Source organism: Geotrypetes seraphini, chromosome 6 (genome assembly GCF_902459505.1).
Source record: "Geotrypetes seraphini chromosome 6, aGeoSer1.1, whole genome shotgun sequence".
Classification (NCBI taxonomy): Eukaryota; Metazoa; Chordata; class Amphibia; order Gymnophiona; family Dermophiidae; genus Geotrypetes; species Geotrypetes seraphini.
The window spans coordinates 67,590,484-67,615,993 of record NC_047089.1 but is presented as its reverse complement, the minus strand read 5'-3'; the positions used below and the strand labels follow the sequence as shown (position 1 = coordinate 67,615,993).

Sequence of the window (25,510 nt, the reverse complement as noted above, 5' to 3'; positions counted from 1 at the left end):
ATGATTATAGCTAACATCACAGGAATGTGGGAGGATGGGAACAAAGAAGAAAGATTAAATTTTCTGTAACAAAAATGAATTTAACAATTAAATTCTGTAGAACCGTTTGGTTTAAATTTAGAATTAGAGTGGCTTACTCTTATATGATATTTAGCCTGGGAGTCTATGGTGTAATTATCCTTTAGAAACAAGGGGAAAAGAACATATAAAGAATATTACCCTTTGGGATATATAGTAAAACAACCCCCCCCACCCCCCTGGATAGGGTAGTGATGGTCTCTCCAAGTATGACGTCATCATCAGATGAGGCTGGGGGATATAAATAAGAGGAGTGACAAAGCCGCGGCCATCTTTGTTTAAAGGACTTGGTGGTTGTATAAGACGGCGAAAACTTGTAGAGGTAAGGAACTTTGATATTTAAAATACTTTGTTGGCATTTTTATATCTGTTACAAGGCTTCTATTGTCTGTTTAACATATAGGGATATGAGCCTTGAAAAAACCCGTTGGGTGAAACAAACTGACCACCTGAAGGCAAAAAGTTAAAAGCTAAGTATCTTTCTTAGAAATGGTTGTTTACAAAATGTTTAAAAATAACTTTAAAAATAATTTAACTAAGACAGTTAGAAAAGTTGGACCCAGTTAAGATATAGTGCATGAAGCCAAATACAGTGAAATGTTTTGAGTATCGTGGTGGCACTTTTGAGGGTTGGTGAATATTGAAGAAACTTTTGACAAGTGTGAGTCTATAGAAAGGGGTGTGGAAGTGACATCCATTTCACATTTTCAATATACAGAGTTTGGCTTGCACAAGAGCGATTACATAAAGATATAGTGCTAATCTTCAAAATTAACAATACCATTAACATTTACAAAAAGAAAACAATTACATAGAAACATCAACTAATACTTGGCATATTAAAAGGGGATAAAGGAGACAGGCAGAAGGGTGACAAAAGGGAATAGGGTTAGAAATACAATTTGGATAGGAACGAAAGACAAATAAGGGAAAAAAACAAACAAAAGGAAACGGCTTGTTGCTGCTTAATTCTTATTATATGAAGGGAGGGGCTTTCATCAATTTACGATTAGATGATCTAAGACTGCGGGGTGGATCATATGGGATAAGATATTTATCAATAAATTGGGGCAGTTTAGAATGAATTGTTTTAAATGTTATGAGAGAGATTTTGTAAGAAATTCTTTGATTAATTGGCAGCCATTGGGCATTTCGAAGTAGGGGGGTAACATGGTTGTATTTTCTAAATTTTGTTATTAATTTTATTGCAGCATTTTGAATTATTTGTAAACATTTTAATTTTTTCTGGGGTACTCCTGTAAATAAGCTATTACAGTAATCTAATTTCACAATGATTAATGAATGTACCAGAATGTTAATGGATTTTGGTTCTAAGAATTTAGAGATTGAGCGAATCAGTCGCAGCTTGAAAAAACATGATTTAATTACATAAGTTATATGGTTATGGAAGATTAGTTTTTTATTAAATACAACTCCTAAGATTTTAATAGAGTCAACATGGTCCGGGGGAGGTATTGAGAAGAATTGGAAAGTTTAGCGCTATTCCCTCTTTCCGGGGGAAGAACATTACTTTTGTTTTTGAAGCATTTAAGGCTAGCATATTTTCTTTCAGCCAAAATCTAATCTGATTGAGTTTATTGTTAATTTCAGTAATTTCATTGGTATTTTCCGGGTTTAGCGGGTGTAATAATTGGATATCATCTGCTTAAACAAATGCTGAAAAACCAATTGATTGACATAAGGCAAATAGAGGAGAGAGGAAAATATTAAACAGTAAAGGAGAAAGAATAGAACCTTGTGGTACTTCACTTAAACAAGCAAAGAGATCTGATGAGGTATTATTAAAAATGACTTTAGATTGACGATTTAAGAAATAGGATTGTAGCCATGAGGACCTGGTCTGTAATTCCATTGGATTCAAGTCTTTCTAAGAGAAGTGCATGATCTACTGTGTCAAAAGCAGCAGAGAGGTTTAGGGAGATAAGGATCCCTGATTTATGGTGGTCTAGATGGTAAAGTAAGGTAGTTTGCATCCCTAATAGAGAATGTTCAGTTGAATATCCCACATGTTGCCCCATTCATAATTTGGACAATTCAGTTTGTAAAATGGATGTTCATTGTGGATGTTTCCAGTACATGGACATCTATCTCACATGTACTCTACAACAGGATATATTCTGTTCTAACATACATGTGAGAAGGATGTCTATTTGTGACATTCTGAGTAATTCCATTGGATTCAAGTCTTTCTAAGAGAAGTGCATGATCTACCGTGTCAAAAGCAGCAGAGAGGTTTAGGGAGATAAGGATCCCTGATTTATGGTGGTCTAGATGGTAAAGTAAGGTAGTTTGCATCCCTAATAGAGAATGTTCAGTTGAATATCCCACATGTTGCCCCATTCATAATTTGGACAATTCAGTTTGTAAAATGGATGTTCATTGTGGATGTTTCCAGTACATGGACATCTATCTCACATGTACTCTACAACAGGATATATTCTGTTCTAACATACATGTGAGAAGGATGTCTATTTGTGACATTCTGAGTAATTCCATTGGATTCAAGTCTTTCTAAGAGAAGTGCATGATCTACCGTGTCAAAAGCAGCAGAGAGGTTTAGGGAGATAAGGATCCCTGATTTATGGTGGTCTAGATGGTAAAGTAAGGTAGTTTGCATCCCTAATAGAGAATGTTCAGTTGAATATCCCACATGTTGCCCCATTCATAATTTGGACAATTCAGTTTGTAAAATGGATGTTCATTGTGGATGTTTCCAGTACATGGACATCTATCTCACATGTACTCTACAACAGGATATATTCTGTTCTAACATACATGTGAGAAGGATGTCTATTTGTGACATTCTGAGTTGAACGCTCTTTTTAAAATGTCCCTCTATGTGTCCGGGGTGACTGAAAGTGATACTATTATTTTGAGAAGACATTTATATATTTAGGAGGTCATGTATCCATGATAGTTTATTACTTGCCCAGAGATAAGCCCAAATTCACAGTTATCTTTAAAAGACTTCATTTTGTGCTAATAAGAAGCAGGGGGGGGGAATCATCCCCACTGAAGGCGATCAGAAGCATGCCCATTTCTGCTACTGCTACAGAAAATGAATATTTACAGCAATAGTGAGAAACTCTCGTCCAAATTGTGCCCTGGACATATTCTAAAACGTTACGGTAGAAAAATGTCCAGGTAAAAAGCTTGCCCTAGTCTCGCCCACACCACGTCTCTAACATGCCTCTGAGATTTAGATGAACTGTGGATGAACAATATAGAAATCTGTGTAGAAAATAGGTTTCATAAATAGCAAATCTGAAGGGTTTGGCAAGAAATATATCCAATTGCCCCTTTATGCCACCTTTTGTAAATTTTTTTTTTTTTTTTAAATGAGCCCCATAGTGAAATTAGAAAAGATACAGAGAAGGGTGATGAAAATGATAAAAGTGGATGGGACGACTTCCTCACGAGGAAAGGTTAAAGATGCTAGCGCTCTTCAGCTTAAATACAGTAACATAGCAAATGACGGCAGATAGAAGACCTGTGTGGTCCATCTAGTCTGCTCGACAAATTCATTTTACTTGCTAAGTTTCTGTATAAGATGTCCCCCTTCCCTGAGATAGGTAAGACATGTACTCATGATTTGAATGAGGTATATAATACTTATAATTAGAAACATGATGGCAGATAAAGGCCAAATGGCCCATCTAGTCTGCCCATCCGCAGTAAACATTATCTCTTTATCTCTCCAAGAGATCCCTATCCCAGGCCCTTTTGAATTCAGACACAGTCTCTGTCTCCACCACCTCTTCTGGGAGACTGTTCCATGCATCTACCACCCTTTCTGTAAAAAAGTATTTTCTTAGATTACTCCGGAGCCTATCACCTCTTAACTTCATCCTATGCCCTCTCATTGCAGAGTCTCCTTTCTAATTAAAGAGACTCTACTCATGTGCATTTACATTATGTAGGTATTTAAACATCTCTCAAGAAAAAAATCAAGAGTAATACTCTAAACTCAATAATACAAAAAATAATATATTACTCGCCAGAGATGGGCTATACTCCCCCGATAAACATTTCATACAAAAAAGGCGGAGAAAAAGCCTCAAACTTTTCATAAACGTCAGCAGTCAACTCTCAATAATGATTTAATGTTTGAATCTGCTTGATTTCATATCATTGGCAAAAAACTCCATCACCACAGAAATGTATTTATCAAAAGTGTACAACACTCATCACTGTGCACAGGAAAAACAAAAAGTTTTATTTAGCTGGGAACCATGGTCAGGAATCGCCATCACTGAAAATGGCTGGCCAGACTTTGATGGAAACAGCACAGCGACTACAAGATGACCATGGTTCCTAGCTAAATAAAACTTTTTGTTTTTCCTGTGCACAGTGATGGGTGTTGTACCCTTTTGATAAATACATTTCTGTGGTGGTGGAGTTTTTTGCCAATGATATGAAATCAAGCAGATTCAAACATTAAATCATTATTGAGAGTTGACTGCTGACTTTTTGAAGTTTGAGGCTTTTTCTCCATCTTTTTTATATGAAATGTTTATCGGGGGAGTATAGCCTATCTCTGGCGAGTAATATACATTTTTTTGTATTATTGAATTTAAACATCTCTATCGTATCTCCCCTCTCCCTCCTTTCCTCCAAAGTACACAGATTGAGATCTTTAAGTCTGTCCCCATAAGCTTTATGATGAAGACCACATACCATTTTAGTAGCCTTCCTCTGGACTGACTCCATCCTTTTTATATCTTTTTGAAGGTGTGGCAGATGAAGTTCAACGTTGGAAAATGTAAAGTACTACATGTGGGAAGCAGAAACCTGAGGTATAGCTATACGATGGGAGGGATGTTATTGAAGGAGAGTATCCAAGAAAGGGACTTGGGGGTAATGGTGGATATGACAATGAAGCCAAAGGCACAGTGCGCAGCGGCCACAGAAAGAGTGAATAGAATGCTAGGTATAATCAAGAACGAAAGAAGTTATCCTGCCGTTGTATCGGGCAATGGTGCGTCCGCATCTGAAGTACTGCGTCCAATATTGGTCGCCGTACCTTAAGAAGGATATGGCGTTACTCGAGAGGGTTCAGAGGAGAGCAACATGTCTGATAAAAGGTATAGAAAACCTTTCATATGCTGAGAGATTGGAGAAATTGGGACTCTTTTCCCTGGAGAAGAGGAGACTTAGAGGAGATATGATAGAGACTTACAAGATCATGAAGGGCATAGAGAGAGTAGAGAGGGACAGATTCTTCAAACTTTTGAAAAATAAGAGAACAAGAGGGCATTCGGAAAAGTTGAAAGGGGACAGTTCTTCTTTACCCAACATGTGGTGGACACCTGGAATGCGCTTCCAGAGGGCGTAATAGGGCAGAGTACGGTACTGGGGTTCAAAAAAGGATTGGACAATTTCCTGCTGGAAAAAGGGATACAGGGGTATAGATACAGGATTACTGCACAGGTCCTGGACCTGTTGGGCCGCCGCGTGAGCAGACTGCTGGGCATGATGGACCTCAGGTCTGACCCAGTGGAGGCATTGCTTATGTTCTTATGCCTCCAGAATTGTACACAATATTCTAAATGAGGTCTCATCAAAGTCTTATACAGGGGCATCAATACCTTCTTTTTCCAACTAGCCATACCTCTCCCTATGCAACCTAGCATCCTTCTAGCTTTTGCTATCACCTTTTCAACCTGTTTGGCCACCTTAAGATCATCACATACAATCACACCTGTGTCCCGCTCTTCTGTCATGCGCATAAGCTCTTCATTCTCTAATCTGTACCGTTCCCTTGGGTTTTTGCAGCCCAAATGCATTACCTTGCATTTCTTAGTGTGTGGCGCAGTGGTTAAAGCTACAGCTTCAGCACCCTGGGGTTGTGGGTTCAAACCCATGCTGCTCCTTGTGACCCTGGGCAAGTCACTTAATCCCCCCATTGCCCCAGGTACATTAGGTAGATTGTGAGCCCGCCAGGACAGACAGGGAAAAATGCTTGAGTACCTGAATAAATTAATGTAAACCGTTCTGAGCTCCCTTGAGAGAACGGTATAGAAAATGGAATAAATAAATAAATAAATTTTAGCTGCAAAATTTTAGACCATTCTTCAAGCTTCAACAGGTCTTTCTTCATGTTATTCACACCCTCCGGCGTATTTACTCTATTGCAGATTTTCGTATCATCCGCAAAGAGGCAAATCTTACCCGACAACCCTTCAGCAATATTGTTTATAAAAATGTTAAAAAGAACAGAATCTTGAGGCACACCACTGGTAACATGTCTTTCCCCAGAGCGATCTCCATTGATCACTACCCTCTGTCACCTTCCACTCAACCAGTTCTTGACCCAGTCCGTCACTTTGAGACCCATCCCGTGGGCACTCGGTTTATTTATTAGACATCTGTGTGGAACACTGTCAAAGGCTTTGCTAAAATCTAAATATGCCACATCTAGCCCACATCCTCTATTCAATTCTCTGGTCACCCAGTCAAAGAAATTGATCAGATGTGTTTGACAAGACCTATCTCTAGTGAATCCATGTTGGCTCCGGTCCTGTAATCCACAGGATTCCAGAACCTTGACCATTCTCTGTTTTAAAAGTGTTTCCATTAATTTGCTTATCACAGAAGTCAGACTTACCAGCCTGTAATTCTCTACTTCTTCCTTACTTCCAACTTTTGTGGAGATGGACCATATCCACCCTTTGCCAGTCCTCCGGTACCATTCCTGACTCTAGAGACTTGTTGAAAAGGTCAGCGGAGCTACCAGAACTTCCCTAAGTTCCTTCAGCACCCTTGGATGTACACCATCCAGCCCCATCGCTTTGTCTACCTTTATTTTAGCTAGCTCCTCACAAACACAACCCTCTGAAAATCAATCAGGGTCTATTACTCCTCCATCCCTATTCACATTTGTCTTCTGTGGTCCCTCTCCAGGCACTTCAGCCATGAGCACAGAACAGAAATATCTGTTAAGCAATTCGGCCTTTTCTTTATCAGCTTCTACATATTCCTCCCCTTCACATTTGAGTCTCACAATGCCACTTTTGCACTTTTTCCTATCTACTAATATATCTAAAAAACGTTTTGTCTCCCCCTTTTACTGTGTCAGCTATTTTTTCTTCCATTTGCATCTTTGCTTTCCTGACTACAAGACCAGCCTCTCTTAACTTTTCCAGATATTTTTGCCTGTTTTCCTCTTTCTGCAATCTTTTGTAGTTTATGAAAGCCAACCTCTTATTCCTTACCTTCTCAGCTACTACTTTTGAGAACCAAAGTGGCCTTCTTTCCCTCTTACTTTTACTTACTTGCCTCACAAAAAGGTTTGTGGGAAGGAAGGGGGATTTGTTCAGAGATGTTTGGGGGGTTGCACTGGTATGCTCATTTTTGTTTTGAATTAAAAAAATATACATGTGGAAATAAAGAAGTAAATAAGAAAACAGATAAATGGGGGCAGGGCGGGAGTGGAGGTGGAGCAGGGCCAGGGAGACTGTGTACTTTTGTGCCTAGGGGCCCTCGAATAATTAATCCTGCCCTGCATGTCCATAAGCCATTATTAAGGTGGACTTGGGAAAATCCTCTGCTTCTTTCTAGAATAAGCAGCATATAATCTATTTTATGGGGTTTTGGCAGGTACAGTACTTGTGGCCTGCATTGGCTACTGTTGAGGACAGGATTCTGGGCTTGATGGACCTTCAGTCTGTCCTAGTATGGCAAGGCTTATGTTCCTGACCATCCTTTCCCTATGCACTCAAGCATCTTGCTGGCTTTTGCTGTCATCTTATCTACTTGCTTGTCAACCTTAAGATCATCACATACAATAACCTGCAGATCCCATCCCTCTTTTGTGAAACACTTCACCCTGTAAACTATATCATATTCTTGGGTATTTGCAGCCCAAATGCATAGCCCTATACTTTTTAAACATTAAATTCTATCCAAACTCCAGACTATTTCTCAAGCTTTGCACGATCCCTTCTCATGTTTGAATTTGATACATGGTCACCATTTCTGGCACAGAGGTCAAAATAGTTTAAAATCAAAGATGCTACAGTCACCGACCAATGAATCTAATCAGTCACAGAGTTTGATATCATCCACAAAATGTCAAATGAAAATACTGAAAGGAACCATATCAAGGACTGATCCCTGCAGCAAACCACTGGCAACATCCCTTTCCTTAGAGTGAATTCCATTTACCATTACCTTTTGTTGTCTCTCACCACAATATTTTCTAACCCAGTCCGTCAACTCTTGGGCCTATGTCAATGGTGCTCAGTTGATTTATTTGCTTCCTGTTTGGAATCATATCAAAGGACTTGCTGAAATACAAGTACAGCACATCAAGCACTCTCCCCTGATCCAACCCTCTAGTCACTCAATCAAAAAGAAAAAAAAAAGATCAAATTGGTCTGAAAAGCCCTACGCCCTACTGCTTTGGATTCTGTAACCCACTAGATTGCAGAAACTGTGCTATCCCCTCTTTTACTCATTACTGTGTTCAGACTAACAGACTTATAGTTTCCAGCCACTTTTATGAAGAGGATCCATATCTACTAATCTCCTATCCTCCAGAACCACTCCCGATGCTAAAGAAGCATTGAAAAGGTCAGGTAACAAACTGCCAGAATTTTCCTAATCTAATCTTTCTTTTTATATACCGCATCATCCCCATCTGTCATGAAGCTCAAGGCGGTTTACAATAAGATATAGATTAGCCAATCTACTAATCAAATTGGGTTTTAAACAAATAGGTTTTTTACAGCTTCTGAAATATTGAATATGACCTTGCATGTTCTTAACTGTTTCCTCAATATCCTCAGATATACCCCATTTGGCCACCTCACTTTGTCTACTTTTAATAAGTGCTTTGTTTTAATCAACTGTGCAGAAGATAAGTGTCACTACACAAGAAGGCTTGGTGTGATTGAAGTTATCCTGAGGCCAGGATTCACTAACCTGTCTGATCGGGCCTGATCCGGACAGATCCGACAAATTCTGCAAACTCTAACATGCAGATGAGGGCGATCGGAGGAACGCCCCCATCTGCAGGTACAAATCGCGCTACAGCGATCCCCGCACATACGCAGACCATCTGTAGATGGTCTGAGCATGCGCGGGACCTCCGGGCCATTGGAATTGGTTTTTGTTTTTTTTTGTTCTTCTATTTTTTATCACTGAGCACAGCAAAAGTGCTGCCTGCCTTCCAGCCCCAAATCCAACACCCTGCCTGCCTCCCACCCTTCCCTGCACTGCAAGGCGATCAAGGAACTTTTGGGAGCCCGTGGTTTTAACCCACTTAAGCCCGCGGGTTAAAACCACAGGCTTGCAGTGCGGGGAAGGGTGGGAGAGCTGGGGCAGGCAGGTAGGCAGCGTGTTAGGGGCAGGCAGGCAGCATGTTCGAGGCTGCAGGATAGGGGCTGACAGGGCAGAGAGCAGGGCAGCAGAAGGCAAGGAAGCCGGAAAGGGCTTCAGCGACTGGTCCTCAGCAGTTGCTTTTTTTTGATTGGCCAGCCCAGTCGGTGTTGCAGGGTTTTCTTTAATGAATCGCGTCCCTGCCTAAAATTTTGCATGTCATGGCCCTCATTTGCATGCGCGGATCGGAGGATGGTCGGAAGACAGGTAAGTGAATCAGGCCGGGGTCACTAAGGGGTCGCAAACCAATCGGTAAACGATCAGTTTTCTTTGTGGATCTAGGCCTAAGCATGTAACTTGCAACAAGCTATTAACACGCTTTAGTAAATCAAATCCTTTACTTGCTATTCAAACCTAGAATTTATGAAGAAGTGCATTTGGCACATTTTATCTGAAGTGACCCGTTATCATTCAGCCTTATTTCATTTGCTACAATAATACTTACAATATAGAGTTCATTAGGCATTCATAGGAGGCATTGAATCTACTTCTGTAAGTATTCAGCCGCAACTTAGTTTTAGTTAATGGGCACTAAAATGTCACACAAATGAACTTTATTATATTAACTCAGCTTTCTTCAAATAAATGTATGACATTTTGCTAAGAGGTGCCTCACAAAATAATAAACAAGGATGCCTTACCTTTTCAGATTGTTGTCTGTTGAATTACACTGAACATTGTACTCTTATGTATACCACATTAACATATATGGAAACAGATTTTAAGTGCTGAAGTTCTTAAAAAAAGGAAGGAAAGACAAGCGTACTTACTTGTAAAATACAGGCTCAAAGCATGTTCAAATCTTCTCAAATAAATAAGACTACATGTCCAATGCAGCTAGTTTGTTTTCACTCAGACAGTAAACACTAACTATATGGCTCAAATAACTTTGATCCAGAGGTCAGACTGTGTAAATAAGAGAGCCCCCCACCCTTTCCAGTTCTGACAAAGGCTTTGCATTTTATCTGCTATCATACATTAAAAATTTGATGTGAATTCCCAGGTTTGCCCTTTAATTCTCTAAACTTAGGCTTAGTGTGCAAATTTGCACGTGCAATTTATAGACTAAGACAGTTATGCAATAGTCCCTGGAGCAGACCATAAAGGGGTGCTTCCAGGGTCGCTGCCCTGATCCCCGTGGTCTGGAAACCGCTTCCTCTTTTGCGGCAGTGGCAGCCTTCACAACTCGCTGCTCTGGCTGATGTTGGAGTTCTTCTCTGCCAGGTCCTGCCTTCATGGAAGCAGAAAGTAGGTGGGACTGACAATTCAAAAGGGCCTGGGATAGCCACGTGCGATCTCGAGAGAGAATGAGATAATGGTTACTGTGGATGGGCAGACTAGATGGGCCATTTGGCCTTTATCTGCTATCATGTTTCTATGTTTCTAAGGCCTGATGCTGAGCAGAGCAGTGAGATGTGAAGGCTCTCACTGCCAATAATGTAAGGCAAGTTTTCAGTAGTGGGGTGATAGAGAGAGAGGGGGTATCAATCCAGGGGGCAGGAGAGGAAAAGAAAGACCAGGGAAAGGAAAGGAAAGGAGAGGAGTGAGAGATGCCACACCATGGGGAAGGGAGGGAAGGAAGGATTGGAGATGCCAGACTATGGAGGGGAAGGAATAGGAAGAGATGAAAAGAGAGATGCCAGGGCATGGGGGGAGGGAAGGGAAGGGAAGAAGACCATGGGATAGGATGGGGTAGAAGGAAGGAAGGAAATGAAAGGAGTATGGGGGGAGGAGTGGAGACAGAGAAGAGAGAGAAAAATGGAGAGGGGATGAAGCAGAAATGAATTATGTATAAAGGAGAGAAGGGGCAAAGGCTGGATGGAAGGGGGAGAGAATAGACCAGTTTATAGAAGGGGCACAGAAAGAGAGCAGAGGCTGAATTGAAAGAAGAGAATGAAGATAAGATAAGGAAGATGTATTGATAAATGTTTATAAATAGAGATTGGAAATAAGGTCATCTTTTTATTGGATTAATTTTAATACATTTTTATTAACTTTTAGAGACCAAAAATCCCCTTCCTCAGGTTAAAACAAGATAGCAAAACAGAAGTATACTGTACTGACTTGAGGAAGGAGGTTTTGGCAATGAATGCTAATTGAAAAATGTATTAGTCCAATAAAATGGTATTTTCTTATTTTCCATTTTTTGTTTTATTTCTTTTTGTTAATGTGTAAAGTAGTGATTTTTATTTGTCAGTTTTTTTCAAATTTGCATCTGCTTTCTTTATATTTTGCACAGTATTAGGGCATGTGTGTCACTGATTCTGTGGTGTTGCATTGTATGCAGAGTCTGACTTCTTGGCGGTTCAGTTTAACTTTTTCCTATACAGTACTCCCCCGATATTCACGTGGGGTTCCGTTCCAGGAACCCCTGCGAATGTTGAAAAATTGCGAATATGGTTTTTAGGCAGGGGAGACAGGAGAGGGCAACTGTAGAGGCAGGAGAGGGTAGTGGAGCGCCGGCGAGTGAAGGAAATCACTCGCTGTATGATCCAACCGCCTCTTCCTGTACTAAAGTCGGGCCTCAACAGCTCCTGATTGGTGAGGCCTGACTTTAGTACAGGAAGAGGCGGTCACAGCATACAGCAAGTGATTTCCTTCACTCGCTGGTGCTCCAGCTGCCCTCTCCTGCCTCCCCTTCGCGGTTAGAAAATACCATGAATGAGCGGGACTGCAAACCGTGAATTCAAGGGGAGCACTGTATATTTCTATTTTTAGTTTGTGATTAGTTATTCCATACTGGGCGAAGGTGTAGCTCTGTTCTGTGTGTATGAAAAAGACAGGGCTTTCTGTTAGCATGAGCTGTGCAGGATCAACCTGTACTAATCTGGCTTGTTTAGTTTTAAAATGGATGTATTGATGTTTTAGTGCTCACTACAGTGTTCAAAATGCTCCCTTTTCCTAGGTGCACCCTTGTTGTGTGGCTTGTGGATTATTGCTAAAAATTATCTTTTTTATACAAAGGAGGGGGTGTTAGAAAATGATCAGCCCTGGGTGCCAAGTATACTAGGTATGCCACTGTAGTTGTGCGCACAACTTAATTTAATAATTGACTGTTAATTGGATTTAAAAGCCAGTTATCTTTAAGCAGTGGTGTGCTAACTGGCAGCAATTAGTAGTTGTATATGCAGGTACAAGCACTTACACCGGGCTTTGACATGGCATAAGTGCTCGTCCCTAAAGTTAGGCATGAAACTGTGGACTTAGGCTAGTCTTCTTTAATGGCACTTCCATGCAGAGCTGCCATTATTGAATTTGAGCTTAGTACTCATTGTCCCAGCATCAAAATTGTGCCATTCTTTCTTGAATCAACCCCTTGGCATCCTATGTGAGCATTTGTATGCCCCTTGCTGTTTTCAAAAGCCTACATCTAGCAGGATTTGTATGTCTGTGGCTGGTGCATCAGTATATACAATAAAAGTTGCATTTGGTACACTTACTTTCTTAAAGAAGATTAAGAAGGCTGCTATAGGCTTAAGTCATACCATTACCTTTCAGCATATTGTCCAACATAATGCTTTCTTTCAGTCTATTGGATTCAAATGTCCAGCTGACAAGTGATTAATTGCTATAAATCATGGGGGTCAATATTCAAAGTGATTTAACCAGCCAAAAATGGCTCCTGGCCATTTTAAATCACTTATGCGGGGTTATTCACTGATATTCAGGTACATTTAACCAGTTAATGTCAATGAATATTACCACAGACTGCCAAAGTGAAAACATTGGGCAGTCCAGTAGCGGAGTCGGCAAATATGTGGTTAAGTGCCAATATTCAGCACTTAACCCTATGTTCAGTGGCCATTTTGGATCCCATAAAGACAGTTGTATCTTTATGCAGTGTTGCTTAGGCAGTTAAGTGCTGAATACTGCACTTAACTACATAGAGAATGACATGGTGACTGAATTTGTCACCGTCCCCGTCCCTGAGGATAACTATGGGAAACCATCCCATGTCATTCTTTAATGTCTATCTCAACCTCTGTCCTTCTACAACAGCACTCTTCAGTGCAAGGCTTGAGGATCAATGGCTGTACCCATTCATACTCTGATTCTTCCCTCTCTGCATAAAACATGGCATGGGGATCATTTCCCGCGGTTATCCACGGGGATGGGGACAGTGACAAATTCTGTCACTGTGTCATCCTCTTTAGCTAACCACATAAATCTGGATATTTAATGCTGGAGTCCGGACATGGCCCAGCATTGAATAACTGGGAATAGGGCCAGTGGCAGGTAAAAAAAAAAAGCACTCACCACCGCCAGTTAAATATCAATCCCTATGGATCAGAACACCACTAGTTGTTACATGGGCTGGGTGATAATAAATAGAAATGAAAATGAAAATTACCAACCTCACTGTGCTTTCGCCAAATCTCTATGTTCTTCCGCTGAGCTTTCGAGAAATGGTCCCAAGCTTTTTGTCTGGCGGAAACGTTGAAAACGGCCAATATCTGCTCAACTTCAGTGAACAAGGAAGTCAAACAAGACAAGCAATTTATGTTGTGATCACTACAGAAAAGCAATCAAAGGCACAGGGCGTCTATGAATGACGTTACTGACACGTCATCCATATCCATCCGGTTCTGTGCCTTTCGTACTTACATTTTTATCAGTGATGGAGATGGCTCCTTCAAGTCTGTCTCCATAACTTTAGACAAGTTCTGAACTTATACATCAAATTTACAAATACGTATATATTTGACATAGTTTTACATACATAGTCAATGCATTGACATATGTATATGCATGCATTCATAAGCTAATATTCTTCTACACCATTCTGTAAAGAACACTTTTGCCAAGAGGATTCTTACCTTCCTAAGCACAGGACTCAAGGTGATAGATACTAGGCTTACTGGTGTTAGTATCGTTCAGGTTTTAGTCATTGTGGCCCTTCACTTAGGGCTCCTTTTACAAAGGTGCCCTAGGGCCTTAACGCGCGCAATAGCTAGTGTGACCATATGGCTCCAGAAAAAAGGGGACGGATTGAGACATCCGGGTTTTACTTCCATTGAAAGCAACCAAGATGTCTCAATCTATTCTCCTTACTTCCATTGCTTTCAATGGAAGTAAAACCCAGATGTCTCAATCCGTCCCCTTTTTTCTGGAGCCATATGGTCACACTAGCAAAAGCGCACGTTAAATTTCCGAGTGCTCTAGCCACTACCGCCTCCTTTTTAGGAGGCGGTAGATTTCAGCTACCGCGCGCTAGAGCGCATGGTAATTTTGTGCGCGCGCTAAAAACCCTAGCGCACCTTCGTAAAAGGAGCCCCTAAAGTGATGCACATTACAAAGTATTAGCTGAACCTCCCCAGGGAATGACAGTTTACCTTCTAACTAGGAAGATAATTTTATAATGCTGAGCCTAGTTACCACACATTTCCATGCACTTATTTTAGGCATATTTTATAAAGTCAAAGTATATGCTAGTGGAAGAGTTGGTGTGTACATGCTACACATATGCCTAAATGAATGAATTTTTATCATCTACATTCATATGTGCAGACTCGGCCCAAATTTTGCTTCTGTGTATTACCTCAGTGAAAGACTCATCAAGACGCCTGCTTATTTTCATACGTCAGTATTTTAGAAAAGGTAATGAACGAATGCAAGTGGCCACATATGCACATAGGGCTGGATTCAATAAATGGCACCCAAAGTTAAGCATTGGGATGATCTGGGCTAAGCCAGCATTTTGTATTGGACACTGCGCAGAATGGCCTTCACACTGTGGAATACTAGCTTATCATGTATTTCGCACCTAAATTTGGACACAAGCATTAACGCATGCCACAGGCTAGTGTCTAAATTCTGGGAATGCCCCAATTCACTCATGGCAATGCCCTTTTGGAGTTGCATTCTCTGAAATATAGGCACACATGTTATAGAACAGAGCACAGAGCACATTCATATGCAATGACTTGTCAACAGAAATTAATGATTGCTAGTGTCAATTTAGTTAATTACTTTGCGGTCAGATTTGTGTTCCATGCCCAAAATTGATTGTCTAGCCTTATTTAATTAATTAATTAAAAAAACTTATAGCCCGCTTGAACCTAAGCAGGTTCCAAAACATACACATAACCAAAAAGCAAAAAAATATAACAAACATTAGAACAGTACACATTTTAACTCATGAACATGTTTTAACTGGGATCAATTTAAAAAATCCTCTAAAATGCATATTATCTCTTAACCAATAATTCCTCCTCACTTCAATAAAAAAAACTTCTACAAAGAGAGAGGTTTTTTATAAAGATTTTTAAATCTCTTTATATCAATAACCATTCTCAGCTGACCAATCAAATTATTCCACAACTAGTCTTTAAGACCGTTACATTAACGGATGCTAGAATATATGTCTGTCTTTCTTTCTGTCTGTCTCTCTCCCTGGCACCCTTTGTCTGTCTGTCTGTCTCTCTCCCTGTCCCTGTGTCTTTCTTCCTTTCTTTGTCCTTCTCTCCCTCTCGCTGTCTGTCTTTCTTTCTATCTGTCTCTCTCCCTGCCCTCTATGTAGCAGCAGCATTCCCTCCCCTCCATTTCCCTGTGCAGCATCATCTCCCTCCTCCCACCCCACTTCCCTGTGCAGCAGCAGCATTCCCCTCCCTCCACTTCCCTGTGCAGCAGCATCTCCCTTCCCCCACCCCACTTCCCTGTGCAGCAGCAGCATTCCCTCCCCCTCCACTTCTCTGTGCAGCAGCAGCGGTATTTCTCTCCCCCTCCACGTCCCTGTGCAGCAGCAGCATTCCCCCTCCCCCCTTCCCAGCAGCTGGTTGTTTATGGCCGGCTCCCTTAGTCCCTTGCTGGAGTTATTTTTAAGTTTAAAGCTGCCGCGGCGGCTCCTCTCACGATCCCCGCCTGCGTCGAAAGCCTTCTCTGACGCAGGTGCGGCTCATGAGAGGAGCTGCAGCGGCAGCGGCTTTGAACTTAAAAATAACTTCGGCCAGGGAGTGTAAGGGAGATAGCCAGACCGCGGGCCGCAGAACATTACCTGGGGGCTGCAAGTACGGGGCCGTTTTCTAGTTAGACGGAATGAGGTCGGGAAGGGGGGGGCGCGTCCATGAGTCCCTGCTTAAAGTGCCTCGCATGCACAGAAGAAACCATCGCTGAGTCCTTCTACTGCACTTGTGGGGCCACGGAGCTACAAATCACAGAACACGCAGGTAAGAATGTGCATGCGTGCTTAGGGTATTATTATTAGTGATGCTACCTATACAGAATCTGGAGAATAATTGACGAAAATACCGTCATTAACATGTGCTGTTAGAGACAGATTCTGTAATTGGCGTCCATGTCAATCACACTTAGGTACCCAGTACATAATGATGCTCAGCAGCACCCAACTTAAAATGTTGGCACCTGTAATATAGGCCATGATTTTTAAGGCCTACATTATAGTCGCCTAAATCCTTTAGAGCAATGCATCACAAACTGTGTGCCATGGCCTCCTGAGATTCCAGGCATGCCGCAAGACGCAGGGGAGGAGGAGAGGCACCAGCTGATTGCCTACAGGATGTGCTTCTCACGGTGAGAGGCACATCCAGTAGGCAATCAGCTGGCACCAGTGCCTCTCCTTCTCTCTGCACATCTTCCCTGCCGGCACCCTCCACTGGTATCTCAGGGTCTGTCTGAAGGGCCTTCATGCATGTGCGGACGTTGATGTGATGATGTCATGCATGCACACGACGACATTGCATTGACATCTGTGCACTTCTGGATGGCTCGAGCCGCAGCCACTATGTTTAGTGTGCCGCAGCCCGACAAAGTTTGCAACACACTGCTTTAGAGAATCACGCCTAAGTCTTTCTCTACTCTTAAACATGCCTACTTAGGTGTTAGGTGCCGCTAGGCACCATATGATAAGTGCCTGTCTTTTGTAGAATAGCGCCCAAGAGGATAGGTGCCTATCTCCCAATTAATTTTTATTTTTTTCTATTATAAGCTCATAATTGAAGCCAATTTACTAATTAACCTCTCTTTTTATGAAGCTGCATGAGGCTTTTTTATTAGTGGTGGTGGCGGCGGCAGTAAAAACTCCAACGATCATAGGAATTCTATGAGTATCGGAGTTCTTACCACTGCAGTTGGTGATAAAAAAGCCTAACGCCGCTTCATAAACAGGGAGAGGGGTAAGTTAGGTGCCCAACTACAAGCACCTATTTATTTAGGCATCTATCTTTAGGCACCTCTTATAGAATTTCCCCTTTAATGCCTAAAACTAGGTTGCTCTTGTAAAATTACCCCCTAGGATTCCAACATCCTAATGAATTAAGTTTCAACTTGTTTTTCACAATCGGGCTAATATGTCTCAAATACAGTATGGGTAGATTCAGTAAATGGCAGCCAATGTTAGGTGATGGAATAATGCATGCCAAGTGCGAATTCTATAAAAGGTACTTAGTTCCGCACAGAACTGCCTTCATAAAATACTAGTTTAAGTCATTTTTGTGCCTAACTTAGACACAAGTGTTTACATGAGAACATAAGCAGTGCCTCTGCTGGGTCAGACCAGAGGTCCATCATGCCCAACAGTCCGCTCACGCAGCGGCCCATCAGGTCCAGAACCTGTATAGTAATCCTCTATCTATACCCTTCTATCCCCTTTTCCTTCAGGAAATGATCTAATCCCTTCTTGAACCCCAATAACGTACTCTGTCCTATCACACCCTTTGGAAGCGCATTCCAGGTGTCCACCACCCTCTGGGTAAAGAAGAACTTCCTAGCATTGGTTCTGAACCTGTCCCCTCTTAACTTTTCCGAATGCCCTCTCATTCTTGTAGTTTCCGAAAGTTTGAAGAATCTGTCCCTCTCCACTTTCTCTATGCCCTTCATGATCTTGTAAGTCTCTATCATGTCCCCTCTAAGTCTCCGCTTTTCTAGGAAAAAGAGCCCCAGTTTCTCTAATCTTTCAGCATTTGAAAGGTTTTCCATACCTTTTATCAATCGTGCCGCTCCTTTCTGAACCCTCTCGAGTATCACTATATCCTTCTTAAGGTACGGCGACCAATATTGGATGCAGTACTCCAGATGTGGGCGCACAACGGCAGAATAACTTCTTTCGCTCTGGTTGTAATACCTTTCTTTATAATACCTAGCATTCTATTCGCCTTCTTAGAGGCCACTGCGCACTGTGCTGACGGCTTCATTGTCTTGTCCACTATTACCCCCAAGTCCTTTTCTTGGGTACTTTCACCCATTTACGCTTAGCAAAAGATGGTAAAAATGCTCACGTCTGCCAGGCAAGGAAATGGAAGTACGTATCCTATAACTCCACGTCTAAATCCTGTGAATGGCCATGACCCACCTATGCCCCTCCCTTGGCCACGCCTCCTTTGGAACTATATGCAAGATGAATTAAGTATGCAGGCTATAGAATAGGGATGCAGAACAGATATGCACATAACTGGTAATCAGTGTCAATTAGCACTCGTTAAGGCCAATTATTATCACCAATTTAGCCAATTGCTTTACATTCATATCTGCAGCCAAAATTGTGCACCTAACTTTGGGCAATCTACGCAAATTTGGGATTTAACCCCCTCCCCCCCTTTACAAAACTGCATAAGAGGTTTTAGCATCGGCTGGCGCGCTGAATTCTCTGTGCTGCTCCGATGCTCATAGGAACTCTATGACCGTTGGAGCAGAGCATTCAGTGAACCAGCCAGCGCTAAAAACCTCTTTCCGGTTTTATAAAAAAAGGGGGGGGTAAATGAGCAAGAAGTTAGGTTGCAAAATTATTAATTTTGCTTTATTGCATCCTAAAACCTGACCTAGTCACAGTCCCTGAAGACCAGAGTTGAGCATCCCTACTTTTATACAGTTGCCACTTCAGTAATCCATTTAAATTATGCCTCTAACCATTTGTCCTCTCATTGTAAACAGCTGTTGTACAATGGTACAATACATCAGCTTGTTTCAAAATGCTTTCAGTATTGACTGCCAAGTACAAAGCTGTAATTAATGGTGAAACATTTTCCATATTAGTTTTAGACAAAACTCAGACTCATATTTGCTGATACTAAGAAATGCAGAATGCTTCTTCCATAATTAGCAGCGTGACTTCAATTAGCCAAAGGAATTTCAAGAATAGAAACTGCACACAGGACATCAAGATCCACCAGAATTGCTATTTCAAGACAAAGATTCACCAGACATGTAAGCAAGAACTGGCTCAGAAAACTAAACGCATCACATTTTTCCTTATAATATAACAGAGAAAACTATACTGCTACAACACAAATAGGCTCAGGGTGGTTTAGAAATTTATAGACATCTTCTAAACACGTAAAAAAAAACCCACATTATAAGAAAACAGATTAGAATACTACAATTTTAAAAAAGAATTTAAAAAAAAAGCCATAAATCTATAAAAAAAATACTTGAAAAGTTAAATATTCATCTAGGAGACAACCAGCTCTAATGTTCATTTTCCAAACAATGCTGCATCTATATTAGGAATAATCATTTATTTGGAAACAACCCCCCCCCCCCCTCAACACCACACACACACACACAGTGAAGCAGGCTTGTCTTGTTTCATTACATTTCAAAGAGAATTTTTTTTTTTAATCTTTCTTTATTGATATTTTGAACTTGACAATGTATACATTTGCAAAATCAAAAAAAACTGTATGAAAATACATTATTAACATCAGAATTATTACAAGAAATATTTTAAATCCCTTCTTAACCTACAACAGTAATGATGCATACTTAACTAGCAATATTATAAATTATTATGAAATTTATTCCTCTAAATAAATAAAGCACCCCCCTACCCCCCCAACCCCCCTTGGATGCGCATAGGAATCTAACATAAAGAAAAGGAATCACTTTAATTATAATGTGAGAAAATTAGTTAATGGACCCCAAATCCCCTTAAAGGATTTAACAAACCCTAGACGTTCTGCCATAATCTTTTCATATTTATAAGTTGCACATACAGTTGCCCACCAAAAACTAAAATTAATCCTATCATGATGTTTCCAATTAGATGTAATCATTTGAACCCCTATTCCTGATAAGATCATGAGAAGACGACTATTATTTTTATTCAAAGTGGGTTTATCCTGAAGAATCGTCCCAGAAATTATTGCTTCATATGTCAAAGGAATAGAGGATTGAAGAATATTGTTAATTTGCCCCCATATCGACTTCCAAAAACCAAGTATCAATGGACAAAAAAACAAAAGATGATCCAAAGTCTCAATATCAATATGACAATGCCAACATCTATTAGATTTAGAACTATCTACTTTATTCAACCGAACTGGAGTCCAAAAAATCCTATGTAATAAAAACAACCATGTTTGTCTCATAGATGCTGACATTGTACACTTTAATCTCCAAGTCCAAATTCGTGGCCAACGAGAAACAGAAATATGCTGTTTTAACTCGATACTCCAAATGTCTCTAAGACTATTTTTTGGTTTTTTATTTAAAAATCCAGAAATCAATTTATACCACTGGGCAGCCTGATGTCCTATTAGATCTGTTTGGTAGCAAAGGATTTGCAAGCTGAAATAAGTTTTTAAATTTTTCCATTCAGGGAACCCTGTCTGAATAGCCTGCTTCAACTGCAAGCACCTATACTGTTGAGTATACGAAATTCCAAATGTCTGTTGCAGTTGTGAAAACTCAAGCAGATTACTATTAGAAATAAGATCATCTAATGTCCTGATATTTACTTGCATCCAATTCTTCCAAGCGATCCCAGCACCGCCTATTTGAATCTTGGAGTTTAACCATAAGGACTGTAAAGTAGAATTCATTATTGGTACCTCTGTTAATTTATCAATAAATTTAATTGTTTTCCAAGTATCCAATAAAATTATGTTGTTCTTAGCATATTTATGAAATCTGATACTTAATACATGTGGAAGTCTCATAGGGGACACCAATTTCCGTTCCAGATATAACCAATCTGGTTGATGATCTATAAGCTCAGGGAGGATCCAATTCATACCTTGACGCATTATATAGGCTTGATGGTACCTATAAAAGTTTGGAAAATTTACCCCACCCTCCACAATTGGTTTTTGCAATGATACTAAAGCAATTCTTGTTTTTTTACCAAGCCAAACAAATTTAGTCAGAATATTATTTAATTTTTTGTAAAAGGACTCTTGAAAATAAACTGGTAACATACTCATTTGGTAACAAACTATAGGCAAAATCATCATCTTTACTGTTTGAACTCTCCCCCACCAAGATATATGCAAAGGATTCCATTGCTCACACAATTCTGTAATCTTTAGTAATAAGGATTTTTCATTTACCTTCATTGTTTCTTCCAACGTACTTTTTAACCAAATTCCTAAATATTTTATTCCATCTTTCTTCCAACTAAACTGAAACAAATCAAATAAACCTTTTATACAATGTATATTTAGTGGAAGAATTTCTGATTTATTCCAATTTATTTTATAACCCGAAAATTTTCCAAATTTATCAATCAAATCCAGTAAATGTGGAATGGTAGATTCTGGATTCCTCAAATGAATCAAAATATCATCTGCATAAGCAGAGATTTTATATTCCCGACCTGCATAAGGAATACCTTCTATCTCCTTTGATTGTTGAATAGCTAACAGTAGAGGTTCCAAAACAATATCAAATAACAAAGGAGATAATGGACAACCCTGTCTAACTCCCCTTTCTAAAGAGAACCTATCTGAAAAAGAATTATTTATATATAATCTAGCAGATGGGGAGCTATACAGGGATTGAATCATTTGTATAAATCGAGAACCAATACCAAACCAATCCATTGCTTGATACATAAACATCCATTCTACCCGATCAAATGCCTTCTCTGCATCTAAAGATACAGAGAAAACCAGATCCTTCATATCCTTTGTTAAATGTAAAATATGAAAAGCTAATCTGGTATTATTTGAAAAATGTCTTTGAGCAACAAATCCTGTTTGATGCAAACCAATAATATAAGGGAGAGCCTTATTCAAACACAAAGCCAATATTTTAGCTAACAATTTCCCATCAACATTAATCAAAGAAATAGGCCTATAGTTTGAGACCAACATGGGATCTTTGTTTGGCTTAGGCAAAACTATTGTTAAAGCTTCTGCCATAGTACCTGAAATACAACCTTTATTTAGTTGAAACTGATATAATTTGAAAAGCTGGGGTAACAAGATAGTTTGAAAAGAACTAAAAAAATTCTACCGTATATCCATCACTTCCTGGAGCGGATCCAACTCTAAGGGACTTTAAAGCCATCTGAATTTCTTTTTGTGTTATAGGTGCTTCAAGATTTTCTTTCATATGATCAGGAACTTTAGGCCCATTAATCAACTTTAAAAATTCAAAACCATCTTTCTCTTTATTTAAATAATGCTCAGAAGAATACAAGCTTTCATAAAATATCAAAAATTGTTGTAAAATATTTTTAGTTTGAGAATGAATTACTCCATTATCATCTGAAATAGCCGTTATATTAGCTTTTCTTTTTTTTGCTTTTAAATAATTAGCTAGTAATCTTCCCGCCTTATTTGAGGTTCCATAATACAAAGCCTTATAGGACACCAACTCCTTTCTAGCCAATTGTGAAGAAATCTCATTGTATCTAAATTTTTCTTTTAGCAAAGTCTGATAAATACTTTGTTCCCATTTTTCCTTTAATTTAATTTCCAATTCTCTAATATTTTGCTCTAAAATTTAAAAATCTTTATTTAATTGTTTCTTAACATATGATGAGTACGAAATTATGTAACCTCTCATGGTAGCTTTAAAGGCATTCCATAGAATTTCCTGAGAAATTTCTTCTGATTCGTTAAACTGAAAAAATTCACTTATTTTCAACTTAAATTTTTCTATAAAATTGGAATCAGCTAGCAATGCATTATTAAACCTCCAAACAAGTCTATTATTTTCTTGTTCATCTACTTCAAAATCAATCCAAATACCCCCATGATCTGATAAAATAATTGAATCTATATTCGCCTTCTTAACCAAAGAGAAATTTTAAAAAACAATGAAATTCATTTTTATGCTTTGTTCTTTTTCTCAAAATATCCAATGCTGCCTCACTCCATAGCAAATTTGTATAATATATCTCAATTCTTCATAATTTCTTTATAAATATATCACTTAGAGCAGTTCAAAAATGATTCAAAAGCATTTCACACGCAGACCTCAGCGGCTACACTCATATAGCATATTTCATGTGAAGTTCGAGTTTTTGTAGTGAGCCTCCTCATCGACTTGTTCTTTCTAACATGTGCCTGCTGGGGCCTTTTTATGAAAGTTGTGTTATCTAACTTATACGAGTTAGCAAGTGCTAAACAATTAATGTGGCACCTCAGAAATTAGCACATGCTAATTTCAGCATAAATCAACCTAGGGGTCCTTTTAGTAAGGTGTGCTCATGAATTTAGCATGTTTTACATTCGTTAACAAACCTCTTAGACCCAGATTCACTAAAGATAGCGACTCAATCGCTGTTGGCCAATTCGCTGGCCAATTTTCAAACAGCGATTGATTCACTATCAAGTTTGCATGCAAATGATTTGCGATGATCGCTGACTTTAGTGAATCGGGGCCTTAGGGCTAGATTCACTAACCCCCGATTCGGTGTCCGATCTGTTTCCGATTGCATGCAGATCAACAAATTCACAAAAGGTCTGCATGTAAATGGGGATGATCATTAACACGCCCCCCCTACCCATGGCCAGGATCACTAGAGAGCGATCCTGGAACATGCGCAGACCCTGACAGTAGTGACAGGAGAAGCAGCCTCCTGTCACTGTTGTCAGAGCTTCTACGGGCTTTTTAAAATTTTAATCAGCAGATAGTTTGCGTGTATTACACATACAAAATAACTGCTCAATTTTAAGCCCCCCTCCCAAAATGCCTCCTCCCTCCCCAAACCCCTAAAAAATGCCCCTCCCCACACCGATGCCCCACAAAAGGCAGGAGGGATGCCAACTCCCTCCTGACATGCAAATGACTGCAACCACCCAGACAGGCCCACCGCGCCACCCCCCAACCAGCCTACCACGCCCCGACCGGACTGGCCCACCCCTGCTCGGACCTGGCCCAACCCAGCCCGATAACTTCCCTGTACCTAAAAGTTGGGAGCAGGAGGGGTGCTCAGTCCCTCCTGCTCCTTAGATCTCCTTCCAGTGCTGTCTTCCAGAGCAGGAAGAACCACAAAGTCCTCCTGCTCCTTCGTCTCCTCCTGCTCCTGGATGACACATCACAAATGTGGACCTTAGGCCCCGCCCCGGTGATGCACAGAGAGGAGCCATGTGATGCACAGAGAGGAGCCAAAGGCCCTGATTGGTTCAGGTGTCTCAGACTCCTCCTCCCTTGGGAGGGGCCTGTGGCACCTGAGCCTAAGGAAGTCCCTGATTGGTCAAAGTAATAGCCAATTAGGGACTTCCTTAAGCTCAGCCCTAAGGAAGTCTCTGATTGGCTCAGGCGCCACAGGCCCCTCCCAAGAGAGGAGGATTCTAAGGCGCGTGAGCCAATTAGGGCCTTAGCCTCCTCCCCATGCATCACATGATGCACCGGGGCAGGGCCTAAGGCCCACATTCGTGGTGCGGCATCCAGGAGAGGAGGAGACGAAGGAGCAGGAGGACTTTGCAGTTCCTCCTGCTCTGGAAGACAGTGCTGGAGGGATGCCTAAGGAGCAGGAGGGACTAAGTACTCCTTCTGCTCCCAACTTTTAGGTACAGAGGAGATGTTGGGCCAGGCCGGGTCGGGGGTGCGGTGGGCCGGTCGGGGGGTGGGCCGGGCTGGGGTGATGAGTCACGTACCATATCCATACAGATGGCGAGAGCAGCATCGGGTGGTTGCAGGAGGCCTGTCTTTTCTTATTTTTTATGGGGCAGATATTTTGCATGTGTAACACACGCAAAATATCTGTGCCATGGGAAAAAAATGAATAAAAAAGACAAGAAGGCCTGTCAAAAAACCTGCAGGCCTGTCAGTAACTCAGTTACCGATAGGTCTGCAGCAGTCGGGTTTGCCAATAGTAAAACCCGATTCAAAATAGCCAAGCAAT

At 40.6% G+C, this 25,510-nt stretch overlaps 1 protein-coding gene across 10 annotated transcripts in view; it reads right to left on the bottom strand.

Annotated features, from left to right (window-relative positions):
• The window catches only part of ENOX1 (ecto-NOX disulfide-thiol exchanger 1), a 628,466-nt gene that overhangs the window by 138,092 nt on the left and 464,864 nt on the right, over window positions 1-25,510 (bottom strand). For all 10 annotated transcript variants that reach the window (XR_004539889.1, XM_033948806.1, XM_033948804.1 and 7 more), the window contains one exon: window positions 13,836-13,942. Coding sequence is in view for 9 of the 10 variants with exons in the window: in XM_033948806.1 (XP_033804697.1) it covers window positions 13,836-13,942 (107 nt within the window). In the remaining variant the exon portion in view is untranslated. The remainder of the gene's footprint in view (window positions 1-13,835; window positions 13,943-25,510) is intronic.